At 53.4% G+C, this 21,325-nt stretch overlaps 12 protein-coding genes across 12 annotated transcripts; 4 read left to right on the top strand and 8 right to left on the bottom strand.

Annotated features, from left to right (window-relative positions):
• Nucleotides 1-265: 265 nt before the first annotated feature.
• On the bottom strand, nucleotides 266-790 carry RHO25_009874 (uncharacterized protein; the record flags this gene model as incomplete). The annotated part of the gene is made up of 1 exon (XM_023601397.2): nucleotides 266-790. One exon carries the CDS (start codon nucleotides 788-790, stop codon nucleotides 266-268), a length of 525 nt encoding a protein of 174 aa, XP_023453636.1.
• Nucleotides 791-1,747: 957 nt separating this feature from the next.
• On the bottom strand, nucleotides 1,748-1,936 carry RHO25_009873 (uncharacterized protein; the record flags this gene model as incomplete). Its single annotated transcript, XM_065603225.1, has 1 exon — nucleotides 1,748-1,936. The coding sequence occupies one exon, from the start codon at nucleotides 1,934-1,936 to the stop codon at nucleotides 1,748-1,750; it is 189 nt and encodes a 62-aa protein (XP_065459297.1).
• A 159-nt stretch (nucleotides 1,937-2,095) lies between these two features.
• Nucleotides 2,096-2,911, bottom strand: RHO25_009872 (uncharacterized protein; the record flags this gene model as incomplete). Its single annotated transcript, XM_023601396.1, has 1 exon — nucleotides 2,096-2,911. One exon carries the CDS (start codon nucleotides 2,909-2,911, stop codon nucleotides 2,096-2,098), a length of 816 nt encoding a protein of 271 aa, XP_023453637.1.
• Nucleotides 2,912-3,198: 287 nt separating this feature from the next.
• RHO25_009871 (uncharacterized protein) lies at nucleotides 3,199-4,497 on the bottom strand (the record flags this gene model as incomplete). Its single annotated transcript, XM_023601395.2, has 1 exon — nucleotides 3,199-4,497. One exon carries the CDS (start codon nucleotides 4,495-4,497, stop codon nucleotides 3,199-3,201), a length of 1,299 nt encoding a protein of 432 aa, XP_023453638.1.
• Nucleotides 4,498-4,777: 280 nt separating this feature from the next.
• On the top strand, nucleotides 4,778-6,493 carry MCCC2 (Methylcrotonoyl-CoA carboxylase beta chain, mitochondrial; the record flags this gene model as incomplete). The annotated part of the gene is made up of 1 exon (XM_023601394.2): nucleotides 4,778-6,493. One exon carries the CDS (start codon nucleotides 4,778-4,780, stop codon nucleotides 6,491-6,493), a length of 1,716 nt encoding a protein of 571 aa, XP_023453257.1.
• Nucleotides 6,494-7,775: 1,282 nt separating this feature from the next.
• Nucleotides 7,776-9,161, top strand: RHO25_009869 (uncharacterized protein; the record flags this gene model as incomplete). Its single annotated transcript, XM_023601393.1, has 1 exon — nucleotides 7,776-9,161. The coding sequence occupies one exon, from the start codon at nucleotides 7,776-7,778 to the stop codon at nucleotides 9,159-9,161; it is 1,386 nt and encodes a 461-aa protein (XP_023453256.1).
• A 12-nt stretch (nucleotides 9,162-9,173) lies between these two features.
• On the bottom strand, nucleotides 9,174-10,413 carry RHO25_009868 (uncharacterized protein; the record flags this gene model as incomplete). The annotated part of the gene is made up of 2 exons (XM_023601392.2): nucleotides 9,174-9,206; nucleotides 9,289-10,413. The coding sequence occupies 2 exons, from the start codon at nucleotides 10,411-10,413 to the stop codon at nucleotides 9,174-9,176; spliced, it is 1,158 nt and encodes a 385-aa protein (XP_023453249.1).
• Nucleotides 10,414-11,028: 615 nt separating this feature from the next.
• Nucleotides 11,029-12,147, top strand: RHO25_009867 (uncharacterized protein; the record flags this gene model as incomplete). The annotated part of the gene is made up of 2 exons (XM_023601391.2): nucleotides 11,029-11,570; nucleotides 11,622-12,147. The coding sequence occupies 2 exons, from the start codon at nucleotides 11,029-11,031 to the stop codon at nucleotides 12,145-12,147; spliced, it is 1,068 nt and encodes a 355-aa protein (XP_023453248.1).
• Nucleotides 12,148-13,749: 1,602 nt separating this feature from the next.
• On the top strand, nucleotides 13,750-14,262 carry RHO25_009866 (uncharacterized protein; the record flags this gene model as incomplete). The annotated part of the gene is made up of 2 exons (XM_023601390.2): nucleotides 13,750-13,830; nucleotides 13,891-14,262. 2 exons carry the CDS (start codon nucleotides 13,750-13,752, stop codon nucleotides 14,260-14,262), a joined length of 453 nt encoding a protein of 150 aa, XP_023453251.1.
• Nucleotides 14,263-15,834: 1,572 nt separating this feature from the next.
• On the bottom strand, nucleotides 15,835-17,304 carry RHO25_009865 (uncharacterized protein; the record flags this gene model as incomplete). The annotated part of the gene is made up of 3 exons (XM_023601389.2): nucleotides 15,835-16,462; nucleotides 16,515-16,844; nucleotides 16,910-17,304. The coding sequence occupies 3 exons, from the start codon at nucleotides 17,302-17,304 to the stop codon at nucleotides 15,835-15,837; spliced, it is 1,353 nt and encodes a 450-aa protein (XP_023453250.1).
• A 1,574-nt stretch (nucleotides 17,305-18,878) lies between these two features.
• Nucleotides 18,879-19,505, bottom strand: RHO25_009864 (uncharacterized protein; the record flags this gene model as incomplete). Its single annotated transcript, XM_065603224.1, has 1 exon — nucleotides 18,879-19,505. The coding sequence occupies one exon, from the start codon at nucleotides 19,503-19,505 to the stop codon at nucleotides 18,879-18,881; it is 627 nt and encodes a 208-aa protein (XP_065459296.1).
• Nucleotides 19,506-19,579: 74 nt separating this feature from the next.
• On the bottom strand, nucleotides 19,580-20,695 carry RHO25_009863 (uncharacterized protein; the record flags this gene model as incomplete). Its single annotated transcript, XM_065603223.1, has 1 exon — nucleotides 19,580-20,695. One exon carries the CDS (start codon nucleotides 20,693-20,695, stop codon nucleotides 19,580-19,582), a length of 1,116 nt encoding a protein of 371 aa, XP_065459295.1.
• Between the last annotated feature and the right edge of the window lie 630 nt (nucleotides 20,696-21,325).

Raw genomic sequence — 21,325 nt, 5'->3', positions numbered from 1 at the left:
GATGTAGAAGAGCAATCCTCGAAGTCGGCCGAAAAGAATGGCAACATCTCCAAGGTCCTTATTGTCTCGCCTTCTTGCAATTCGCTGCGCAGCTATTCCTGGGGATCAGTTGGACCCGTATCAATTCTCGAGGCGGCAAAAATTAAGTCAATGTGCTCTTTCTTCAGATCCCCACCGTTTTCAGCCATGAATTCACCGAGAAGGCGTAGTCTCTCGAAACATACACTCGACTTGGCAGGGGCTTGTCTCCAACCCTGTTCTTGAATCAAATCGTCGGCCCCGTAGGTTGGATCAATCTCACTTCACCGCTCGCCACATTTAGTCTGCAGTCTGCTGCTGCTTCAGGTCTGGCCTTGACATCGACAAGCTGTGCGCGACTTATGATCTGAGCCGGCATGTTGGGCCACACGCTTTCAGTTTGGCCTCGTCCGATGTAACGGCGAAACAAATAGCAGAGCCATCTGTCCACGACCAAGGGTCTGTTCCAGCCGAGCCAGTCGAGATATTCCTCGCGCACTTGCTTGCATATCTGAGCAAGATTCCGCAAGTAACCCTCGTGGTAGCATGTCGTGTCTGAATTGTAACGGTCGTATATCATTTCGCGGACATCGCGAGGAAGACGGAGGAATTGCTGAAAGGGCCGATTTTGTTTCCACGTCTCAATTCGCAAGAGGAGTGGATCGCGGAGTTCGTCCAACTGTCGTAGTTGTTCTCGGAGCTGCTCGATCTCTGCGTCGGTGGTTGCAATCTTATCCACTGCTCCAGTCTGCATCACTTCCGCGTTTTTCATGTCGCACGCGTGTGTCCGAGGCGATCACCAGAAGACAGAATGTTCTCCGAGGACACATGGAATTACTGGAGACAGGAACACCTTCTGGCCACGGCTTCGGCTTCGAAAGCTTGGCTACTTGGGATTCCGGGAGGTTGATTTGTCCTCGAGGATTTCACAGTCTACCTATGTCCCGCGAGCTTGGCGTTTATGGTGATACACACTGAGGCTGCAATGCTGCATTTCCTGTGGGCCCCCACCCTCAGTGGCGTGATAAAGTGTCAGCCCAATCGTCTCGGCTCTCGTATTCCAATGACAAGCCGGTTCCGTTGTCGTGAACTCCTTTGCGTCACAATCAGAAAACGGCAAACTCTCGAGCCACCTCAACGATAATCTGGTTTCAACCTCACGATGCAATCGTGCCTGTATGTTTTGGCCTTTCTTCTCCGTAAACGCGCTGATCACCCACTTCAGGTGCGGTACCAGCAGACCCAGGCCCTCTCTGATGACCGCGGCGCCCAGAAGTTCCAATTTTTCCCGACAGCCAAATGTCGTGTAAAAATTCCGCACAACTATGACGCGCACCGGTGGCTCTATCAGCTTCACTTCACCGCTAATGACGTGTAATCTGCAGCTTGCAAGTTCTCTAGGCTCGATTCGGATGTCCAGAAGCCGGACGCGACCAAGGATCTGCGTTGGGATGTTGAGCAATTTGCTTTGCTTGACTTTGCGAAATGAGATTCTCCCTAGGTCGTGATATTTGACTCGCAAAGGCAAGACAAGAGGCCGATGACGGCCGAGCCAGTCGATAATCTCATCGCGGATTTGCTGAGATCCCAGCGTAAGACTATTCTTGCAGCCTTCCGCGAAGGTCTCCGTGCTGGGGGAATAGTGGCTATAGATCATCTCGCGGATTTCCAGAGGCATTTGGAGGAATTGCTCGAGTTTGCGGTCAAAATTCCAAGCGCGAGTCTGACGCTATAGATGAAATCCGATGTGGCCCAAGTCCCATAGCTTGTCTTCCAGCCGCCGTCGTTCGTATTCCAATCGTTCTTGCTTGGCTTCGAGCTGCATGAGCTCTGCTTCGACCGTGGCAATCTCATCACGAGTCTGCTCGGTGCTGGGGTTCAAGTTTCGGATGACTTCCAGGCTCGTTTTCGACCCCATATTAGTTGTGGAAATCCAAGTTTCGGAGGCTGACTTGGCAATGGGAAGTGTGGAAACGGGAGCTCGGCGCGTCTCGTGACACAGCAGCTGCGAGAGCACTTTCCGCGCAACCCCCAATCTCGGTGGTGTGATGTAATGCGTAACCAGACCCCCCGATCTTCATGTGCACCAGTCCTCTGAGCCACAGTCAGAAAAGGGCAGCTGGTTGAATCCGGTCGGCAATGACAATCTGGCTTGTACTTCACGACTGAGCTTCCGCTCCATGTCTGCCAAGCTCCTCCCTTTCTGCGTCAGAACTCGAACTAGCCACTTCAGATGGATATTCCTCAGCCCCGAACCTTCCTTGGCAATCAATGAACCCACGAGCTGCAGTTTCTCTCGGAATGTCTCCGCGATGCCTTGAAATTGTAATATTCCCAACCCGTTTGATGATTCAATGAATCGGACTTGCCCGCTCGCCACGTACAATTTGCAACATACATCCCCCCCGGCTTCAATTCGGATATCGAGACACCGTACGCGATCAACAATCTGCGCTGGTATGTCGGACCATACCGTTCTCAGGAAGTGATGGGGCTTGGAAAATGTGGGTGCCGAGCCGGAACTGCTGTATTTGAGCTTCAGAGGCACGAGAAGAGGCCGATTGATGCCGAGCCAGTCGAGGAACTCTTCGCGCATTTGCTTGCAGACAAATACAATGGGCTCATCGTAAGCGCTGAGAAAGGTGTCTTGTGCGATATAGTGGTCGTAGACCATTTGTCGAATCTCGAGAGGAAGCCGAAGGAACGGCTCGAATTTGCGATTGTAGTGCCATTCTTCGATTTGCTTTTGCACGAAATAGTTGGTGAGTTGCAGCCGACTGCGCCTGCCCAGAAGCCACTCAATTTCTTCTTCGATCTCTAAGAGTTCATCCTGGGTCTTCTCGGCGCGAGCATCTAAGGCTCTGATCACTTCCGGACTAGTTCTGTTCTTCATGGTAGGTGGGTGGGTGCGAGAGGTTAGGAAAGTTGAAGGCCGTTTGATCTGAGCTTAGGCGTCTGCCAGATTGAGTGGTTTGGCGAGCTTGGCGCATGTGTGAAACGCAGCGGTTCACCGCAGCAGTCGTTGGAGACAGCCTCGCTCTGAAATTCGCCGAAGAGCTTTGCTGCCTGGTTTGACGACAAGGCACGACCGGGCCGCAGAGCACAGTGTGAGACGTAATGCTATCAGAAGTTGCAACTGAACACATCGAAAAGTGAGCTTTTTGTCATTTCCGGCGTCAGCTACCGTGTCCCATACTCTTTATTGAAGGCTCTCCCAAGTACCATTCTCCTGACTTCACTCGTGCCAGCACCAATTTCGTATAGCTTCGCATCACGCATTATCCGCCCGGCAGCCATCTCGTTCATATATCCCATTCCTCCCAAGCACTGTATCGCATCCATGCCGCATTCAGTTGCTCTCTCCGCAGCGTAAAGAATAGCGCCAGCACAATCCTGGGTCTTGATGTCTGGATCCTCAAAACTCTCATCAATCGCCCGAGCGACAGAGTATGTGAAAGCCGCGCTTGCTCTGTACTTGGTGTACATGTCTGCCAATTTGCCTTGAATGAATTGATTGTGTGCAAGAGGTTCGCCGAATTGTTTCCGCTCATGGACATAAGGTAATGTAACGTCCAATGCAGCTTTCATGAGTCCGAGAGGACCAGCAGAGAGCACTAACCGTTCGAGATCGAGACCCTCCATCAGCACCTTGACTCCTCTGTTCAGAGGTCCCACCACAGCTGAGTCGGGCACGAAGACATTGTCGAACAGCAGCTCTCCCGTATTTGACCCTCTCATGCCGAGCTTATCCAACTTTCTAGCCACGCTGAAGCCTGGAGTGGTGGTATCGACCAAGAAGACTGTGATACCCTTGCTCCCTGCATCAGGTTCTGTCTTTGCGTACACGATAATCACATGTGCATCAGGTCCATTTGTGATCCACATCTTGCTGCCGTTCAGTTGATAACCGCCGTCGACCTTCTTTGCAGTCATCTTCATGCTCACGACATCGCTGCCTGCTGTGTGCTCTGACATGGCAAGTGCTCCAATCTTCTCTCCTGATAGCAAGCCAGGAAGCCATTGTGCTTTCTGCTCATCGTTGGCATGCAGTTGGAATTGGTTGACGCACAGCTGCGAGTGTGCTGCATAAGAGAGACCAATACTGCCGGACGCTCTGCTCAATTCTTCCAACACAATGCAGTGAGCTTGGTAGCCCATTGCCAGGCCGCCATAGTCCTCGTCTGCGGTAATTCCGAGAAATCCAGCTTCGCCAAATTTCTTCCAGAGCTCGTTGGGAAATTCATTATTGTGATCTGTTGCCTGTGCCAGGTCTTGAGGGATCTCTCGCCGGACGAACTCAACTGTTCGTTCCCGTAGTTCTTCTAGCTCGGCGGTCGTGGGTGGCTGAAATCCCTTGGGATGTTTCCGTGTCGATGCATGCCGTTGCCATTGGGTGGCGACGAGGGACTTGGAGGCTGTTCGCGTTGCCGGACGGGCACACTGCAGAACTGCAGTCCGGAGGGCTGTTGTAGGAGGCATAATGGCGTTTGTGAGGATGGAATAGAAGTGAAACAAGACGCGCAATTAGCAGCAGTTCATCTGGAGAAAGTGTGGAGAGCGATCTGATCTCATGAACCCTGCTGTTGTGCCGGCGATATGCGCGTCCCTCGGCTCAAGACACAGCTTGCTCGCCGCGGATGCTCTGCCCAGCACAACGGATCCGGGTGCAGGGCGAGATTGGACGACGAACAAAATCTCCGTCGTATAAGAAACTCGTAAAGCCGCTGCCATCCTCGCAGCATGTGAGTCCGTCTCCGCCATGGCCGCCCTCATGCCCCCACGAGCCCTCGCCCGCTCGCTGCAACACGTCTCCCGCCGACACGCTCTCCGCCCCGCCCAATGCCTGGTAAATCAGCAACGACAGCGAGCATCAACATACGCAAGCCCTCACCAGGCGGCTCAGCTATCGATAGTACAGACCGCCGTTGATACGAGCAGCAATGGCTTCCAAGAAAATGCCGCAGCGATGGGCGAGTACATGTCCAAGCTGACAGCTCTACACGAGAAGGCTTCGAAGGGAGGGCCAGAGAAGTCCAGGCAAAAGCACGTCGAGAGAGGAAAGCTGCTGGTCAGAGATCGTATAACTGCTCTCGTCGATCCTGGGGCGAGCTTCCTTGAGCTGAGCGCATTGGCCGGGCACGAGCTATATCCAGGCGAGGATGTACCAGCAGGAGGCATAGTCACAGGCATTGGAACAATAGAGGGCGTGCAGTGTATGATTCTCGCCAACGACAGTACAGTCAAAGGAGGGTCGTACTATCCCATCACAATCAAGAAGCACCTCCGAGCACAAGAAATTGCACAACAAAACCGCCTGCCATGCGTGTACCTCGTAGACTCTGGTGGTGCCAATCTCCCACACCAAGCCGATGTCTTCCCTGATCGAGACCACTTCGGCCGCTTCTTCTTCAACCAAGCAAATATGTCTTCCCTTGGAATACCGCAGATCAGTGTGGTCATGGGTTCGTGTACAGCTGGTGGTGCTTACGTGCCCAGCATGTCTGACGAGAGCATCATTGTGAAAGAGCAAGGCACTATCTTCCTGGCTGGTCCACCACTCGTTAAAGCCGCAACAGGTGAAGAAGTTAGCGCTGAGGACCTAGGAGGTGGCAAGCTCCACTCCGAGGTGTCTGGCGTGACAGACTACCTAGCCGAAGACGATGCACATGCAATCGTTCTTGTACGAAGAAGCATCTCCAACCTGAACTACCCCAAAACCGGCAACCCATCTCGAAAAGAGAACTGGACCGAGCCTTTGTACGACCCTGAAGAACTCGGCGGTATCGTAGGCACGAATCTCAAGCAGTCTATCAACATGCACGAAGTAATCGCTCGTATCGTCGATGGATCCGAGTTCTCCGAGTTCAAGCCTTCTTATGGCACAACACTCCTCACAGGCTTTGCCTCCATCTACGGACACCCAGTAGGCATCATTGCCAACAACGGAATCCTCTTCAGCGAATCAAGTCTCAAAGGCGCACATTTCATCCAACTCTGCAGTCAAAGAAACATCCCTCTGATCTTCCTACAAAACATCTCAGGTTTCATGGTCGGACAAGATGCAGAGAAAGGCGGAATTGCCAAAAACGGCGCAAAACTCGTCACCGCAGTCGCGTGCGCTCAAGTACCCAAGTTCACAGTCCTCGTGGGTTCATCAGCTGGTGCAGGGAACTACGGTATGTGTGGACGAGCATACTCTCCTCGATTCTTGTGGAGTTGGCCGTCGGCGAAGACCAGTGTCATGGGCGCCGAGCAATTGAGTTCTGTCATGGCAGCGGTGGGGAAGAAGGTCGATCCGGAGCTGAAAGCGCGTATCGAGAGGGAGAGTGAAGTTACCTTTGGCACTGCGAGGTTATGGGACGATGGAGTTATTCCTCCAAGCCATACGCGAAGAGTTCTGGGTATGGGGTTACAGGCTGCTATGACTGGTTCTGTGGAAAAGAAGGAGACGAAGTTTGGTGTGTTCAGGATGTAATGTATCGTCTGGATGAAAGGATGTCAGGTATTCTCACGAGATCAAAAGTCGTTCAGCTCCGCGTGCCTTTTGTTCTCAGGTTCAATCGGATCGCGCGACGCAAGTGCTTGGGTGCTGTCACGCGACTCAGAGCAGATAGGAACGCGTCTTCCGGCCAGATTGGGCACTGACTTTCTCAGGCCACGGCTGAGAGCCGGCGAAGAACAGCGAGCCGAGAGTGTTTACTGTCGGTGGCCTCGTATACCTGCCGTCTTGGGTCCTTGGTATGCAAACAATCACTCACCAACGTCATGCTACGTTGTGCGATGAGAGCCTTAAGCACGCCACCAGCAACGTCTGCTTCTTCTCAGCGGTGCTGCCTTGAACAAATCGGGCATCATACAGAACTAATTGACGCGGCATGCCGTGCACTTGCCGGCGACGGCTGTCAATTGGTACAGATGTGCTGACTACTGACTTGGGAAAGACGGCTGAGATCCAGCTTCTACCCTGAGCCATCAATACAAATCATCCAAACCTGCTGCGGAACATACATCTGACTTCACGCAAAGATCAATTCCTTGCCGAACATACGAACAAAGCCCTAACCATGGTGGTCTATAATAGTTCTAGCATTTGTCACCGTCTTTGAAACTCCACTCTCACGTGTCCAAGAACATCTTTCTGCAAAGATGTGACAGAAACATCGTGATGAGACACACTTTGCATTTCAACGTCTTCTTCAAGAAGTCCAAGACGGAATAGCGCAGAAGGTGCCAGTACAATGACTTGCAGACAGCGCGTCGAAAGAGAAAAACAAGGTTCAGCGTGAGTATCCGAACGTTCGACGGCACAGCAGATCCGGCAGGATTAAGCACACCGACTTCAACTTGCCAAGTTCCAAAGCAGAACACGAATGACTCTCGCCCGCGACACCCTTCTGCAATCTCCTGCTCTGAACTCAAGAACAAGCTGTCGGAGAAGTTCTGTGTGAGATACTTTGTGAGCCAGAGAGGTTTATACTTTCTCGCGGGAGGGTATAGCGGACCCTATAACAACCACGCTGTCGGATCCGGTATGTGAAACGGGCGCAGATCTCTGGCGTCGAACGCCACGAGAAAGCAGCTCTGTCGTGATAAAGAAGCGGTGTCGACCTTTGCGGACGCGGTTCGTAGCTTGTTGAGAGTGAAAAAGCCGTCCGGATACGTGCATATTCGATCTTCATTCTTTCCTGTTCAACGTCGTTCTTGCATCTTCAATTCAATTCAATCATTCCATTCAGTCGTTCATTTAAGTAGACAGGATGCCGCGACCAATATCTTTGGGTCTTACTGCTAGCCAGCCAAGACGAGATCATGGCGACAGCAGTACTCCATCGCCGACTCCAACTGTGAAGAAGGCGAAGTCCAGGTTAAGCAGGCTCTTACTCCATCGCAAGAGTTTCGATTCGGAAGACGACAACCACACTCGCAACAAGAAAGCCGACAGCAGGAAGACCAAGTCGTTGAATCGTCGGACCATGGCCGCCCAGCCTGTTGGTGGCGGAGTTCGCGACATTCGATGGGATCCATTGCCACAACGTCACCAACACGATCCCCATAAGCTAAGCATGGTATCTGAGCGCGAAGAACCGCTAGAGCCGATACATCCCAGAGCTGTTGTCACAAGGACGACAATCTGTGAAGTACCTCGACCGGAGATCAGGCCTGGTTCACGACCCGAATACCGGCCGGACTCTGCGAAGTCATCAATAGTAAAGTTCACCAGTGCCACGACAAGCAAGCACGACAGCATGCTCACAGATTATTCCGAGCTCTGTGCTATTCCCACCGACGAGGCGGAGGAGCAGAACGAATTGCAACGAAGTTTGCGACAAATTCACGAGTTGCCATCGACGGCCTTCTCGCGAGGGCACAGCCGTACGCCATCATCCAGTGCTCCGATCCCTTGTTCGCCTTCTGGATCTGGGCTGGAGAGCTCAGCAAGTTCCCTCTACTCCGATGCGGACGAAAACATAAGGCCAGTCTCGCCTATTGCAATTCAAGCTCTGGATTTTGTACCACAGGTGACTGCAATGGATGTCGCAAATCTACCAGACTTCTCTTGCGTGCCCAATGCAATGCGTCGCAAACATCAATCAGAAGCCGCTTCGGTCATTACTTTCCAAGGTTCCGGGGATGTCGTCACTGACTGGCAAGTCGAATGCTATCGTCTTCGAAAGCAGCTCAAAGCGGTCGAGCTTCAACTACGATACAAGGCTGAATTGCTCGTGAGCGAGCAGAGCCGTGTCAAAGCCGCCGAGGCTGAAGTGGCAAGAACCAAGACTGAACTCCAGCTCGTTCGAGGAGAAGCCCAGCTGCTCCGGGTATCCAACGGCCTGAAGCATGACGAGACTTGTGCACTGAAAGCTGAACTCGACTCCATGCAGAACGGCGATCAGACCAAGAACAAGGAGTTGACGTTCAAGCTTCGGGCCATGGCCGAACGGCTTTCTCTTGAGGAGGACGCCGTTGCTGACAAGGACCTTCGCATCAAGTGGTTAGAGAAAGAACGAGAAGAGCTCGAGCGCGAAAACCAGGTGCTGAAGAACGTTAAAGGCGCCTTGTGGGGCCACATGGAGCAAGCTCGCAAACGCGACTCACCGACCGCGCCTTCTGTTCCCGAAGGCCAGCCACATTGGTGGATATGATACCCAACATGACTACTCGGCTGCTACGTAGTAGTCCACGACTTCCTAGAATCACATGTATTTAGTAGATTATTCCTTGCCGAGCAAGTAGCATCGTTGCTGGCGCCAGCGATGCAGTTATTCTTACCTTTCCATACCATTTTGTCGCGACGTTTCTGTGAGACCGGATCCATTTGCGCAACTGACTTTCCCCAAGGCTGTCCCATCTGGGGTCGAGAAAGCTGGAGGTTTCGTCATGCCATGTGCCAGACTCTTTCCTGCGGCGCTTCACCTCATCTGGGATATAGCTCCTCACTTCGGAGACAGTCATATCAAGTGGTAGTCCTTGGAAGAACGGTATCGAGTAACGCACGTCGCTGTTGGGCCCAGGACTGATCACGCGATGTATGGTGGCTTTGACTGCGCCCTCTGTTGCAGCGTCAAATGCATTTCCAAAGTTGACCACGAAGCTATTAGGGATGGGAGATGCCGGCAGCCAGTCACCAGAGGCCGACATGACTTCCAAACCGGCCTCCTCGCCCACTTGATAGAGAAAGGTGAGCCATCCAGATGAGTCCTTGTGAGCGCCTACGCCTTGGCCTGCTGAAGTATCATCCTGAGAGGGCGGATAGCGTAATAACTTGATGCGATGCTGAGGAGGCAAAAACTTTCGCAGTCGTGATTCGTCTTCAGTTGAGGCACTTTGCGAATTGGCGAGTCCAAAGAAATGGTCGAATGTGCCAATAGGAATACCGACTGCCTCTTCGACCAGATGCACAAATCGGTAGGACAGTTCTTGCACTGCGTCGTGATAGTTCGTGAAGGCGGTTCTGAAACCAGGAACAGAGTTTTCCAGTGGCCACTGGTTGGGGCCTCTCAATCGCCAGTAGAGCTTCCGAAAGTCGCGCTGACCGGTTGCTTCGTCCGTGACTGCGGTATTTCCAAATTCATGATACACAACCGGCAGCTCGGTGGCGAAATCGAATTGTTCTCTCAAACCCTGCTTCCCTAGAGTGGTTTCTTCTGCAAAGCCACTGTAGCCAAGGAAATGTGGACTATTGAGTTTGCTCAAGGCGGCCTTTTGCTCATCTGGCAACGCAAACAAGTTTGGTAGTCGATCTGTGAGGGCTTCGATGATATTGGAGTCTACACCGTGGTTGACGATATATAGGAAACCCACTTCGAAAAGCGCTGCTCGAAGCTGATCCAGTAATTTCGGTTTCCGATCTGGGTCGTTCGCCCAGGACAAATCTAGGACTGGGATCGAAGCCATTTTCGTCGACCACACGTAGCTGCTTTGAAACAGAAGCAATTATCCCGGAAAGTCCAGTCTTGCTACTATGAATTGAGACTTGCTCTGCTGGTTGAGCGTCGCAACGGCGTCTTCTCCATTGGCGGCAGGTGAGGTAGATCCACAGGCTGATCAGCTTCTGCCTGTGCGCGAGTTCGTGCAGTCCATCGCGATGTCAGGAGTGTATTGCTCAGCACAAAGATGATGCTGCATGGAAACGGAGGCGCAACGGATTCATACAATGTTGCTGCAGAGCACGCAATGTCGGCCAGGAGGCAGAAACGCGTGGGGGCCGGAGGCGCGCCGGTGATGAAGTCACGCGCCGTTTGGGTTTAGCGCGGGGTCATGTCGCCAGTCGCGGTTCAAGGTTGCCTCGTGCCTATTCACGTTGGCCCGAGTCGCTTTGACAGCGACAACAACAATCTTGCTGATCTTGCACTTCGCACCATACCAGTTGCGAGAGTGCCAGAGACGCCAGTGTTGCCATCTCTCAAGAGCGCAGCAAGCTTGCCACTTGACTGCTACGTCCTCGTCGACCACTCGACGCCGATCGGCAGCAACGATAGCGACTAACAGGTCCATTCTCTAGTCGCAACCATGCAGAACCTCATCCACAGCTTCATCGATCCGCTGCGCGATCGCTTCGCACCAATCAACCACAACTCCGACTTCCGCAGCACTGGTCAGATCACCCCAGAGGAGTTCCAGGCGGCTGGCGACTTTCTCGTCCACAAGTTTCCAAGCTGGAGCTGGGCCGATGCCGCCTCGCCAGCTCAGCGCGTCTCCTACTTCCCGGCGGGAAAGCAGTATCTCGTCACTCGAGGTGTGCCATGTCGCAAGCGCATCAAGGCCGATGACTTCGCCGGCAAGGACAGCGAAGACCAGCTGGTCCTCGACATGTTGAAAGAGACGGGCGAAGAGGTCAGCGGCGAAGATGATGGCTGGCTCAAGGCCGGTGGCGACAGCAGCAGAGAGAAGGCCAAGAGTGCAGAGCTGGTCAAGGATGTTAAGACCGTTGACGACGATGGAAAGCTTGGCGAGGACATCGACGAGGATGAGATTCCAGACATGGACGATGAGGATGACGAGGAGGCCATCATTCGCGATGTCGGTGCCGGCAACAAGAACGGCGAAGATACGTAAGTTCACACTGATGCCGTAAAGGCGACCTGTGCTAACGAACATCTCAGCTTGCGGACCTACACCCTCTACATCACATACACTCCATACTACCGCACTCCACGTCTGTACCTGCAAGGCTACAACTCAAGCCTTCAGCCACTTCAGCCGCTCGCCATGATGGAAGACATTGTGGGTGACTACAAGGACAAGACTGTGACGCTCGAGGACTTCACCTTCGTCGACCCGCCGATCAAGACCGCCTCAGTGCACCCATGCAAGCATGCAAGCGTTATGAAGGTCTTGCTGGATCGTGCCGACGCAGCACTCAAACTCCGCATCGAGAAGATGAAGCAAGGAGAGAAGCCGTCTTCGGCAGGAATGGAGGGCCTGGTCGACCAGACTACCAAGCTCGACATCAAGGACAAATCATCTTCGCCAAAGTCCAAGGACGGTGACGCCGAATGGGAGATGCTGGACGGCACCCTGGAAGAAGAAGTTCCGGCTATCCGTGTCGATCAGTACCTCGTGGTCTTCCTGAAGTTTATGGCTTCGGTGACCCCCGGCATTGAGCACGACTTCACTATGGGTGTCTGACTACATCCGCCGTTGAAGATCGATTGGAGCGAATGGGTACAGCCCCATGCAGGGTTGGATTATCCCAGAGAGGTCGACTGGATGGAAATACGACGTTGCTTCGGCGGTGCTATCATGGCCGTGGGGTTGTAAATGCCCACCGCGCTGAGAACGTCAAGGCCTTGAGGCCATTGAATTCGATTGCATAGCGAGGCGGCGCACTGGTTAGAGGGAGTCCGCGGGATGTTAGAACTCAATGATACCAAGAGCGCTAATGCAGATACGCGACATACGATGAATGAAGAGCAATGCCACTTGTGCCTGTGTGCGCAGTGTAGTCCAGCAATACGAGGTGCACTGTGATATGTGAGCTCTTGTCGCTGCACTGTGATTCTTTGACGAGCGAGCACATGTGCATGTGATGCTCTTATGTGCTCATGTGATCCAGGAGCTAATATGAAACTACTGCCTCCTGGCAGTTTTGGCGTGTTTCAGGTTCAACTTTGCCAAGAATAACAACGTTCTCGGTAAGACGGCGATGAAGCCCTCCGCAGCTTGTCGGCCTTGACATTGACAAGCGTCGTTGAGAACTTGATTCTGTGAAACAGTAGTAGATGAGATCGAATCTCGCCCAGATAATTCTTCAGATGTGGCACTGCTGGTGCAATGCAATGTCCTCCCTCTGATAGGCCGACTAAATTTGTGTACCTTCTGCCGCCAAAGTAGCGCGATCATCCTTGCACCACCGAAGATCCTCACTCGTCGCTCCTACTTTCAACCCTCCTTCCTAGATTCTGGCAACTATTTTGCGCCATCGCAAAATCCTGGATCTTAACACGCAACGTTCACAACGGCCCCCGCCTGTCATCTCCCATCACCTCGGTGAAGAAAGTGCGTCTGATGAGGAGGCCGGCCGTGATGATGTGCACGAGGAGGAGGTCAATTTGCAGAAGAGATGGGCGATTGTAGCCCCTGGCCCAATCTCTCTCGTTCGGCATACTGATTGCTGTCTCGGTGCTATGCAATGCCGCTTTCCCTAGCACAGTATGCATGCCGGCACGGAGGCCCGATCTTTGTCCTTTGTCCCTTCGAAGCTCTCTCCCTGTACGTCACGAAGCTATAACCTGTTCGCGGCTAGTGGCGTGCCAGGTCAGATCGAAATTGACCTTGGGCTTGCCTTGCCGTCATGCGAAATCTCATCGAGAAGGAACGTGCTTGCTGCCTGCCCACTTCAGGTTTTTTGAACTCGATAGCCCTGCCTGTCATCGTACCTGCTGCTATTGCTGTCTTTCATTGCGACCACTTTTGACTTTACTTCATCCTGTCGCAGACACGCGGGAGAGAGATAACACAGCCAGAACCGACGTGAAGAAACCGACTCGAGACAGTCTCGGTGCATTCGAGAAGAAGTTACTTATACCTACCATCGATGCCGACTTGCATCATCGAAAACTGGAGATAACCAAGGCGCTTTCACGCTCAGACACAGACCGACCCGTGAATAGCAACCGGGGAGAGATGCCACTTCCGTCGTCTACCACTCCAGCATTTCTGAGGTCGACTTGAGCGCCATATCAGATCTGCGCTTCACCTAAAGTAAACAACACTATCTCGGATGTCAAGATGGCCGCAACAGCAGCGACCTCAGCGTGGCTCGCGCGGACTCAAAAAAGGCAAAATGGAGAAATGGGCATGTTCATCAGAGTACGTGTACTTGACGACCGCCGCTCACCTGTTCTGAAGTAATCACTAACACAACACTAGCGTCCTTCAGAAGCTAAAAGTACCGGAAGCTCAAACAGCACTGTGACCAACAGCACACATTACACAGACACCACAGATGCGACATGTTCGCCGCCCCACAGTTCTGTCAGCAGCACCAACAGCAGTATACCGGAGAGCTTTGAGAAACTACAAGCCCTGCAAACCCAAGTACAGAAGAACAATGCCCAAATTGCGGCTAATGAGGAACGCATGCGTGAGATTATGCGTCGGGATGACGAGCGAGGAGAGATTCTGTCTCGGCGACTGGCGGAAGTGTCACGACTGAATCGGCAACTTGATCTTTTGAGTGCTCTGTTTGCGAGAGCTGATCAAGCTGTGCACGGTGACTATCATGCTGGACTTTCGAATTGAGAGATTGCATTTTGTCTTTAGCGAGGCGTTCAGGTACGGACTTCCTCTTGAAAGTGGGGGTATACAGTGGGACGAAAGCTGACTTTCCAACAGGTGTTCAGGACGAGTATCGCGGCGCAAATAGCAATGCCGCGGGCTCCGGAGTTGCAAGTCCACGACGGACTAAGAGTGTTGGCAACTCGCTCGTTAATCATTATTGTTCATGATACCCAATGCAATGCAGTACTTCCCATGCATACCAACTCTATTCCAGCACCTTCTTCGCTGCCATCGACCCGAAACGAGCCAGCGTCGCAGCGCGAACAACCTCTTTTCAACCCCCAATCCCATTGCAAGACCTGCTCTCAGTGCGACAATCCCTCACCATACATTCCTTTACCTCCTCGGACTCCTTCCCCGTACAACCCACCCAAACCTCAACCCCCCAACAAAATTCCTACTCCTCGCCATCCAATTCCTCCTCCTCTGCTGCCTTTCCTTCTCGGCAGCAGCTGCTGCAGCAAGACTTCTCGAATCCGTCGCAGCCGCAAATGAACCCGGCCCTTCAAATGTTCGCGTTATGGGGAAAGAAGGTGTGAGATAGCGGAGGTTGAGAGTGGAGAGGATTTGTTGCTGCGCGAGTGCATGTCAGCGAACGACAAATGATGAGAGGGTCCGGTCAAAACGAACATCAGATTGCCCCACCGCCCATCGTTTTTCTATTTCGCTGAAATCACTTCCCCCGCCGGGAAGAGGTATTGAGTGGACTTGCGTGATAAATATTGAGAGGATTGTTGCGGTAATGAGGAAAAGTGTTGTCGCTGGTATCCGGATTTGCATGATTGTTGATGTTGATGTTGGCTGTTCACGGGAAAATGTTTATTTGTTTTGTTTCGAAGAAGCAAACGGATTACAGCCAGGACTGAGGATGGCCGCTGTGCTGTCTATCTGTCGACTAGGAGGACAGAGTATATTGTACTATCTTTGCCTGGATGCTGGGTTTGATCAGCAAGGCATGGCAGGAACTTGCCCTCCTATTACCAGATTTGCAGCAGAAAGGCGCGGGCGCGAAATGTGTTTCATGTTGTGGCGGGCGAGGAGTGGGTGATCATTGTAATGTAATGCAAGAGATGCGCATCGGTATGTGGAGAAAGGTGAGGTGTGTGACATTCTGCAAGGGAGGCTGAAAAAAGGCTGGCTTTGTCACATTCCAGTCAGACCTCCCTCGATCGATTCAAAATACTGAAGGAGTGTCTTTTCTCTCATTCTGTTTGACCATTCTAATGGTGCTAGTGGTCAGTCTCTTTAGACAACCGAAATTTCTCTATTCCTATTCCTGCTTCTATTCCATCAATAACGCGAGGCTCTCTGGCCTGTTTGGGGTATCGTTCCTATGCGGTCCCGCCGTCCGTTTTTGCTGCACTCTGCGCCCATGACCCATGCTGTTCCTTTATTTCTCCATCGCGCCTTTTCTTCCCTGTCACTGTCCCATGCTGTTGCTTTCCATGACTATAGTAAATTATGTTAAAAGAATGAATGATGAGTTTCGGTAGATTGCCCATAAAACTCTTCAGACCCATTGTCGTTGTCCTCCTACGACATCTTTCTGATAGGCAAGCCGGCCAGCGAGCCGAATGGAGCACCAAAGTTGGTGGACGTCTTCTTCTTGAGCCGGATCCCGCCTTGCTCAAACTCCTGATGAATCTTTGCTTCGTGCTGTTCCTGTGGCGAGAGTGCACCGCTTGGGCCTGGGGACTTGGTGTTCGACACCGATGGACTCAAATTTGAGCCGAATGCCGAGGATGGCGACTGTATCGCATTGGAGTCCAGTGCGCGTGTATTGGCCGGCGAGATTGGGTCTTCAACAAACGGTAGGATTGCAGAATCGGCACCCTCGTTTGCATCCTCGGCGGGCGAGGCTAGACCAGGACTAGGCTTGGCGTAAACCAGAGGTTTACTTTTCTCCTCCTCAGGGTGTTCTGAGATCTCCTGCAGTCTAGAACTGAGAGCTTCCAGGGTGAAATTGGTGTCATCAGGTCTGTGCGGGAGTTCAGGCATGTTCAAGGGACCTTTCAAGGGCATGTCTTCTTCTTCGTCGCTGCTCTGAGTCAAATAAGTGTTGACGTGTGTGTTGTGGCGAGTTGGAGTGTCCTCGATCCCATCCATAGACAAGCTGTTCTCCGGTGGCGGAGTTGGCCTTCTTGGGACTTTTATGGGCGTACTGCGATCAGGTAAGCCTACGATGCAGGCGCATACAGGTTCAATATACTCACTGTCCCGCAAGCATGCGATTGACTGGCGGAGGCGGTGAAAGACCAGCCGAGGGTAGCGGAAGGGGAATTTCCTCGACTTGTAGACCTTCCGCGTTCGTGAAAGAGACAACCGAGCTCTGTCTTTGTCGCTCCTCGCCCGGCACGGCCATGATGCCGGGAAGTGCTATCGATTGTGGCGCTCCATCCCGTCGCGCGGCGAGAGGCTGAATGTTTTCGATCTCGGCAATGGTAGGCAAGTTGATGCCTGGAGGGTGCGCTGCTCGCGCTTGCGGCGACACAATGCCATTGCCGTTGCTCCTGGTGGGTGTGGAAACGGGCGACTTTTCAGGACTACGCGCGCACGTTAGGGCCCATCACAGTTGCGTCATTGTGGACAACGGTCGGCTCTCGCTCACCTGTGGTGCTCGCCATTCTTAAGGAGCTGCTCCAAACTGCATATGCGCTCAAAGAAACGCTGGCGCTCCAGGTCCCACGACTCTCGCTCTGCCTGAAATGCCTTGTGCAGTTGCCTCAATGCCTCGGCCTGCTTGTCGATGATGGCCTGCAAGGCGAGCGGACTCTCGGACAGCGGACTGAGACGGCCCATGATGGATTGCGAAGGCGACGTCGGGTGATTGGCCGTGAGGGCATGTGGCGACGAGTTGCGCGCGAACAGTGAGTCGTTGGAGGAGGGAGCAAAGGCCAGCGGCGGTGACTTGGGTCGGTCGGGCTGGTGGTGGGCGGTGGAGGAAGTGGGAGGTGACACGGCCAGCTCAGCGTCGAGCGCTACGGGTGGTGATGAAGGGTTCATCTTGGGCCGTCATGCTACGGCGACGGGGGTCGCGGTGGTCTGGATGACTGAGGTTTGTGTCGCTTCGCAGATTCGTCGCGCCTCTGCGCCTGCTTGCCAGCGCAAGGATGCACAGAGAGTGACATCCCGACCACAGCGCGGTGCGGAAGGACTCCCCGGCGCGACCGTGCGCTTAGGAGGCGGTCCGATATGCAGCCGTCAGTCCGCGCTATTCGTCAGCCTTGCTCTGCACATGTCTCGGCAAGAGAAGCAGACATAGACGGCTGTATAACTCATCCAAGAAGCTGCATACGCACCACCGTCCCGCAAGGTCCGAGAGGATAGCGTCCCTGACGATCGGCGGCACCAGAAGGCCGGGGAGAGAGGGTGTGATGTGCAAGGTCAAGGAGTCCAAACCTGAGAGCCGGGTCTGCAGTGGTCTCTCTCTTTCACATGTGTCAGCCGCACCACCGCTGGATTCGTCGTGCGCAGAGTCGGTTTGCTGGAGTGCCCCTGGGAAACGTTGGCGTTGACGGCACAACAGTTCGTTGGGACGCGGCATCCACGGTGGATCTCCCACCGCAACGTCCGCGACAGCAGTCGGCAGCCTGGCAACGTCATGCGCGCTGCGCGTCTCCAGCGCCCGACTGTCACGGCATTGCATTTTCGCGCTGGCCGTGCGTGCTGGCGAGAGAGGCCATTGAACTCACCGCTGCATCCTGGCCATCCACGAGCAACTCCCGGAGCGCACTGTCGGCTGAAGAACCTTGGCCGTAAGCCTCCGCGACCGAGGTCTGTGACTCTGTGACTCTTACTCACATGCTTGCCAACGAGTCGGACGACCGAAATATCTCAAGGACCACGAAGCTGCGAGACCAGAGAGCCTGGCTTGGATTTCAGAGTGTGATTCCAAGCAAGCTGGGCACACCATGATAAGGAAACAGGTTATCTTCGGTTCCACTCTCCTCAAACACGGCTCGTGATGGCACGAGCGTGCTATCTCACTGAGCTGCCAACAGAGTTCACGAAGCGTGTGCTCTCGTCCGCGACGACATGTGCCAGCTACCTCGCGCCCCCACTACGGCGATACAACATATTCAGGCTGTCGCTTGAAATTCGTCACAGCGCTCTGCGCACAGCACGACGCTGGCACCATATCCCACGTGTACCAGTCCCGGGAATCCACTCGAATCGGCTACGTCCTCCCAGCACACGAACACCTGAAGGGTCCGAGCCTCGCATTTAAGCCGTGGTTTTCATTGGCCTCACGTCGTTCATCGTGTCTCAGTGAATGAGCACGTAGCAACGACTAGTATGCTGACGTGCACGGCAGATGATGCGTTGGACGAATGAGACGCTCTCGCCTATCTGATGGCCTGTACATCTTCATATGGAATCTCTTCTACCGCTGCACGCTTCTGTATTAATGCCAAAACAAATGGCAAGACAAAGGAATCCAGTTCGGTCTCATAGCGAACGTTGTCTGAAGCCTGTTGCTTCAACGCACCTACCCGTGGGTCCAAAGAAGTGGCCGAGGAGCTATGCCTGCTAGGCCGTTCAGATCATCAAGTTTTTCTGGAGAAGGACACTGTGCTTCACACCCTCGCTTCGCCACCGTTACCGCTCCAATGCTTTCGACCTCCCAATTGCTGTTCCATATCCGCAATTTTGCGTGCCAGGTCTGCGTTGGTCTGCTTGACTACACCCAGCAGCTCCTCTCGATCACGAAGCTCTCTTCTCGCCAGCATCAGTTTTTTCTGGAGCACGGCGTCGGGTGCTCTACTCTCGCGCTTGATCTGCTTGATCTTGTCGCGCGTCTGTTCGCAATCGGCTTCTGCTTGATCCAGACACTGACTGAGTCGCTGGGCTTTCTTTGTTGCCTTCGCCAGCTCTTGCACTGGGTCCGCTTTGGGGTCAGTATGCGCGGCGTCCTCTTGCTGTGCGGCTTCGAGCTGAGTGCGCATAGACTTGAGGTCTTGCTCAGCAGTCTCCAAAGCTTCAACAGCGCGCGCCTTTGCCTCTTCGGCGATCCGTAAATCTTGCGTTCTGTCGTTGATGATGGACTTTTGCCTCTCGAGGTCTTTGGTACAGGTGGCGAGCGAGTTCTGCGCTTCCTTCCACTTCTTCTCCATACACCGCAGCTCGGCCATCGTAGTGTTGAGCTTTCTTTCCAGATCTCGGATTTGCATCTTGAGCTCGCCATGGATCTTGCGCTGACGCATCGATAGAACTTGTGCTGGGACAGACGGCGAACACTCCCATCGGAATACCCGCAGGCTGCAGAGCTCTTTGGACGTTATGCTATAATTTCGCATAGCTTCTTCCTGATAAGGTGCACAAACACGACGTCAGCAACCATTTCGGAGATTCCCAAGGAAGCAAGCCTTACCATTCCCTTCTTCATATTCGTGGCATGGACCTCGAGGCCTCTGACGTGCTCCTCTCGGATGTACAAGTCCTTCTTCGAACGATACAACCTTTCCTTCGTCTCAGCAAGCATCTGGTTCGCATCATCTACCCGCTCGGCGGCGGCTGCCTTGTCCATAATCAGGATCGAGCACTTGTGCTGGAGATGCGCCTTGGACCTCTGCCGTGTTATTGACACGACCCGCTCTTTATTATCCTGGCTATGGGATATCGTGTTCGATCGCCGCTTCGGAGACCCAACAGCATCTACAGTTGTCGGATGCGGATTGTCCAGTATTAATGGCTGCGCATGATTGTCCAGACCAGCTGGGTGCTGTGGAATGCAATTTTCGTACAGACGTTGGAGCTCGTATGGTGACATGCAAGTCGGCGAAAGCGTGTCGGAATCTTGAGTTATTCGTCGAGACTTGACGAAGTCGGCAATAAGCTCCACTGAGACGACGGAGTGTCGACTGATCATTGTCGACCTTCTCGTCCTGGCTACCGGGGCTGGCATGAAGAAAGGCCTTGAGAGTCGACAACCAGGAAGGAAGTCGAATGCTTCGAAATCGAATTGGACGTCATCCGGGTGGACAGTAAACAGACTCTTGGTATCAACGACGAGCGACACATTATCGACTGGTGTGCTCAAAATGCGCTCTGCCTCCTGCCTTGAAACTTGCGACTGCCTCTCCTCGTTGCTCAACTTGGAGACTTGCGAGCTTCGCTGGTCGGTGCTCAGCTTCGATATGTCAGACACTCTCTGGCCGCCATCCGACCTTGATATTGGGGAGCACGCTTGATCTTCGCTGAGCTTCGAGACTTGGGAATTATGCTTGTCGTCCCGGAAATCGATTGCTGAGTCCTGACGTGGTTTCTCCAGACGCATGTATTCTTCAGATCGCTCCTGAAGGTATCTCCACGACCGCCTCTTGACATCCTTTGGTATCATCTGAGAGAACCTGTGGTCCGGAGCGCTCGGGAACGCCGACATGTCGACCGCCATCTTGACCACCGCTATGATTAGAGAGTATACGCAAGAGTGTGGTATAGCGGCGATGATGGCGATGGCAGTATCAACGCTCTGCGTCGAAGGGAGGCATGCTGGTAGTCTACCACAACGGGATCCGGCCCTTTGCAGTATGCGGGATTCATTTGCAAGAGTCGGATTCTGAAACGTTGTGGAAGTGTATGCACTTGACTAGCTGTTAAGGCGGCGCGAGTCAGCCCGCGCTCTGCGAAGCTGCACTCACGACGCGCCTCATCAACCGGCTGTCATTGCACACGCGTTCTCAACATTGCGACCGCGACGCAAGCAGTGGTATACCACATGCAGATGCATTGCATGAATGCATAGCTGTGAGCGGCACGCCTGCGGATTGCGTGACCGACAAGCAGCACTGCACCTACATCAAGTATCAGCCCGCCGTTGCAAGGATACCGACAGCCGTTGCGCACCGCATCCACAAATCGAAGACTATGCTCTTTCGAGAACTTGCAACTTACCCTGAATGGCGAGAACGGACTATCAAAGTCAACGACACCGGAAGACTGACAACCACGTCTCTACTACCGAGCAAGCCACATTCAGCCACCACGGCACTCTTCAACAGGCATCGTTCAATAGCCCAAACGC

Source organism: Cercospora beticola, chromosome 6 (genome assembly GCF_033473495.1).
Source record: "Cercospora beticola chromosome 6, complete sequence".
In the NCBI taxonomy this organism is placed as follows: Eukaryota; Fungi; Ascomycota; class Dothideomycetes; order Mycosphaerellales; family Mycosphaerellaceae; genus Cercospora; species Cercospora beticola.
The sequence above is the reverse complement of the archived record's forward strand: the minus strand, read 5'-3'. Positions and strand labels throughout refer to the sequence as shown.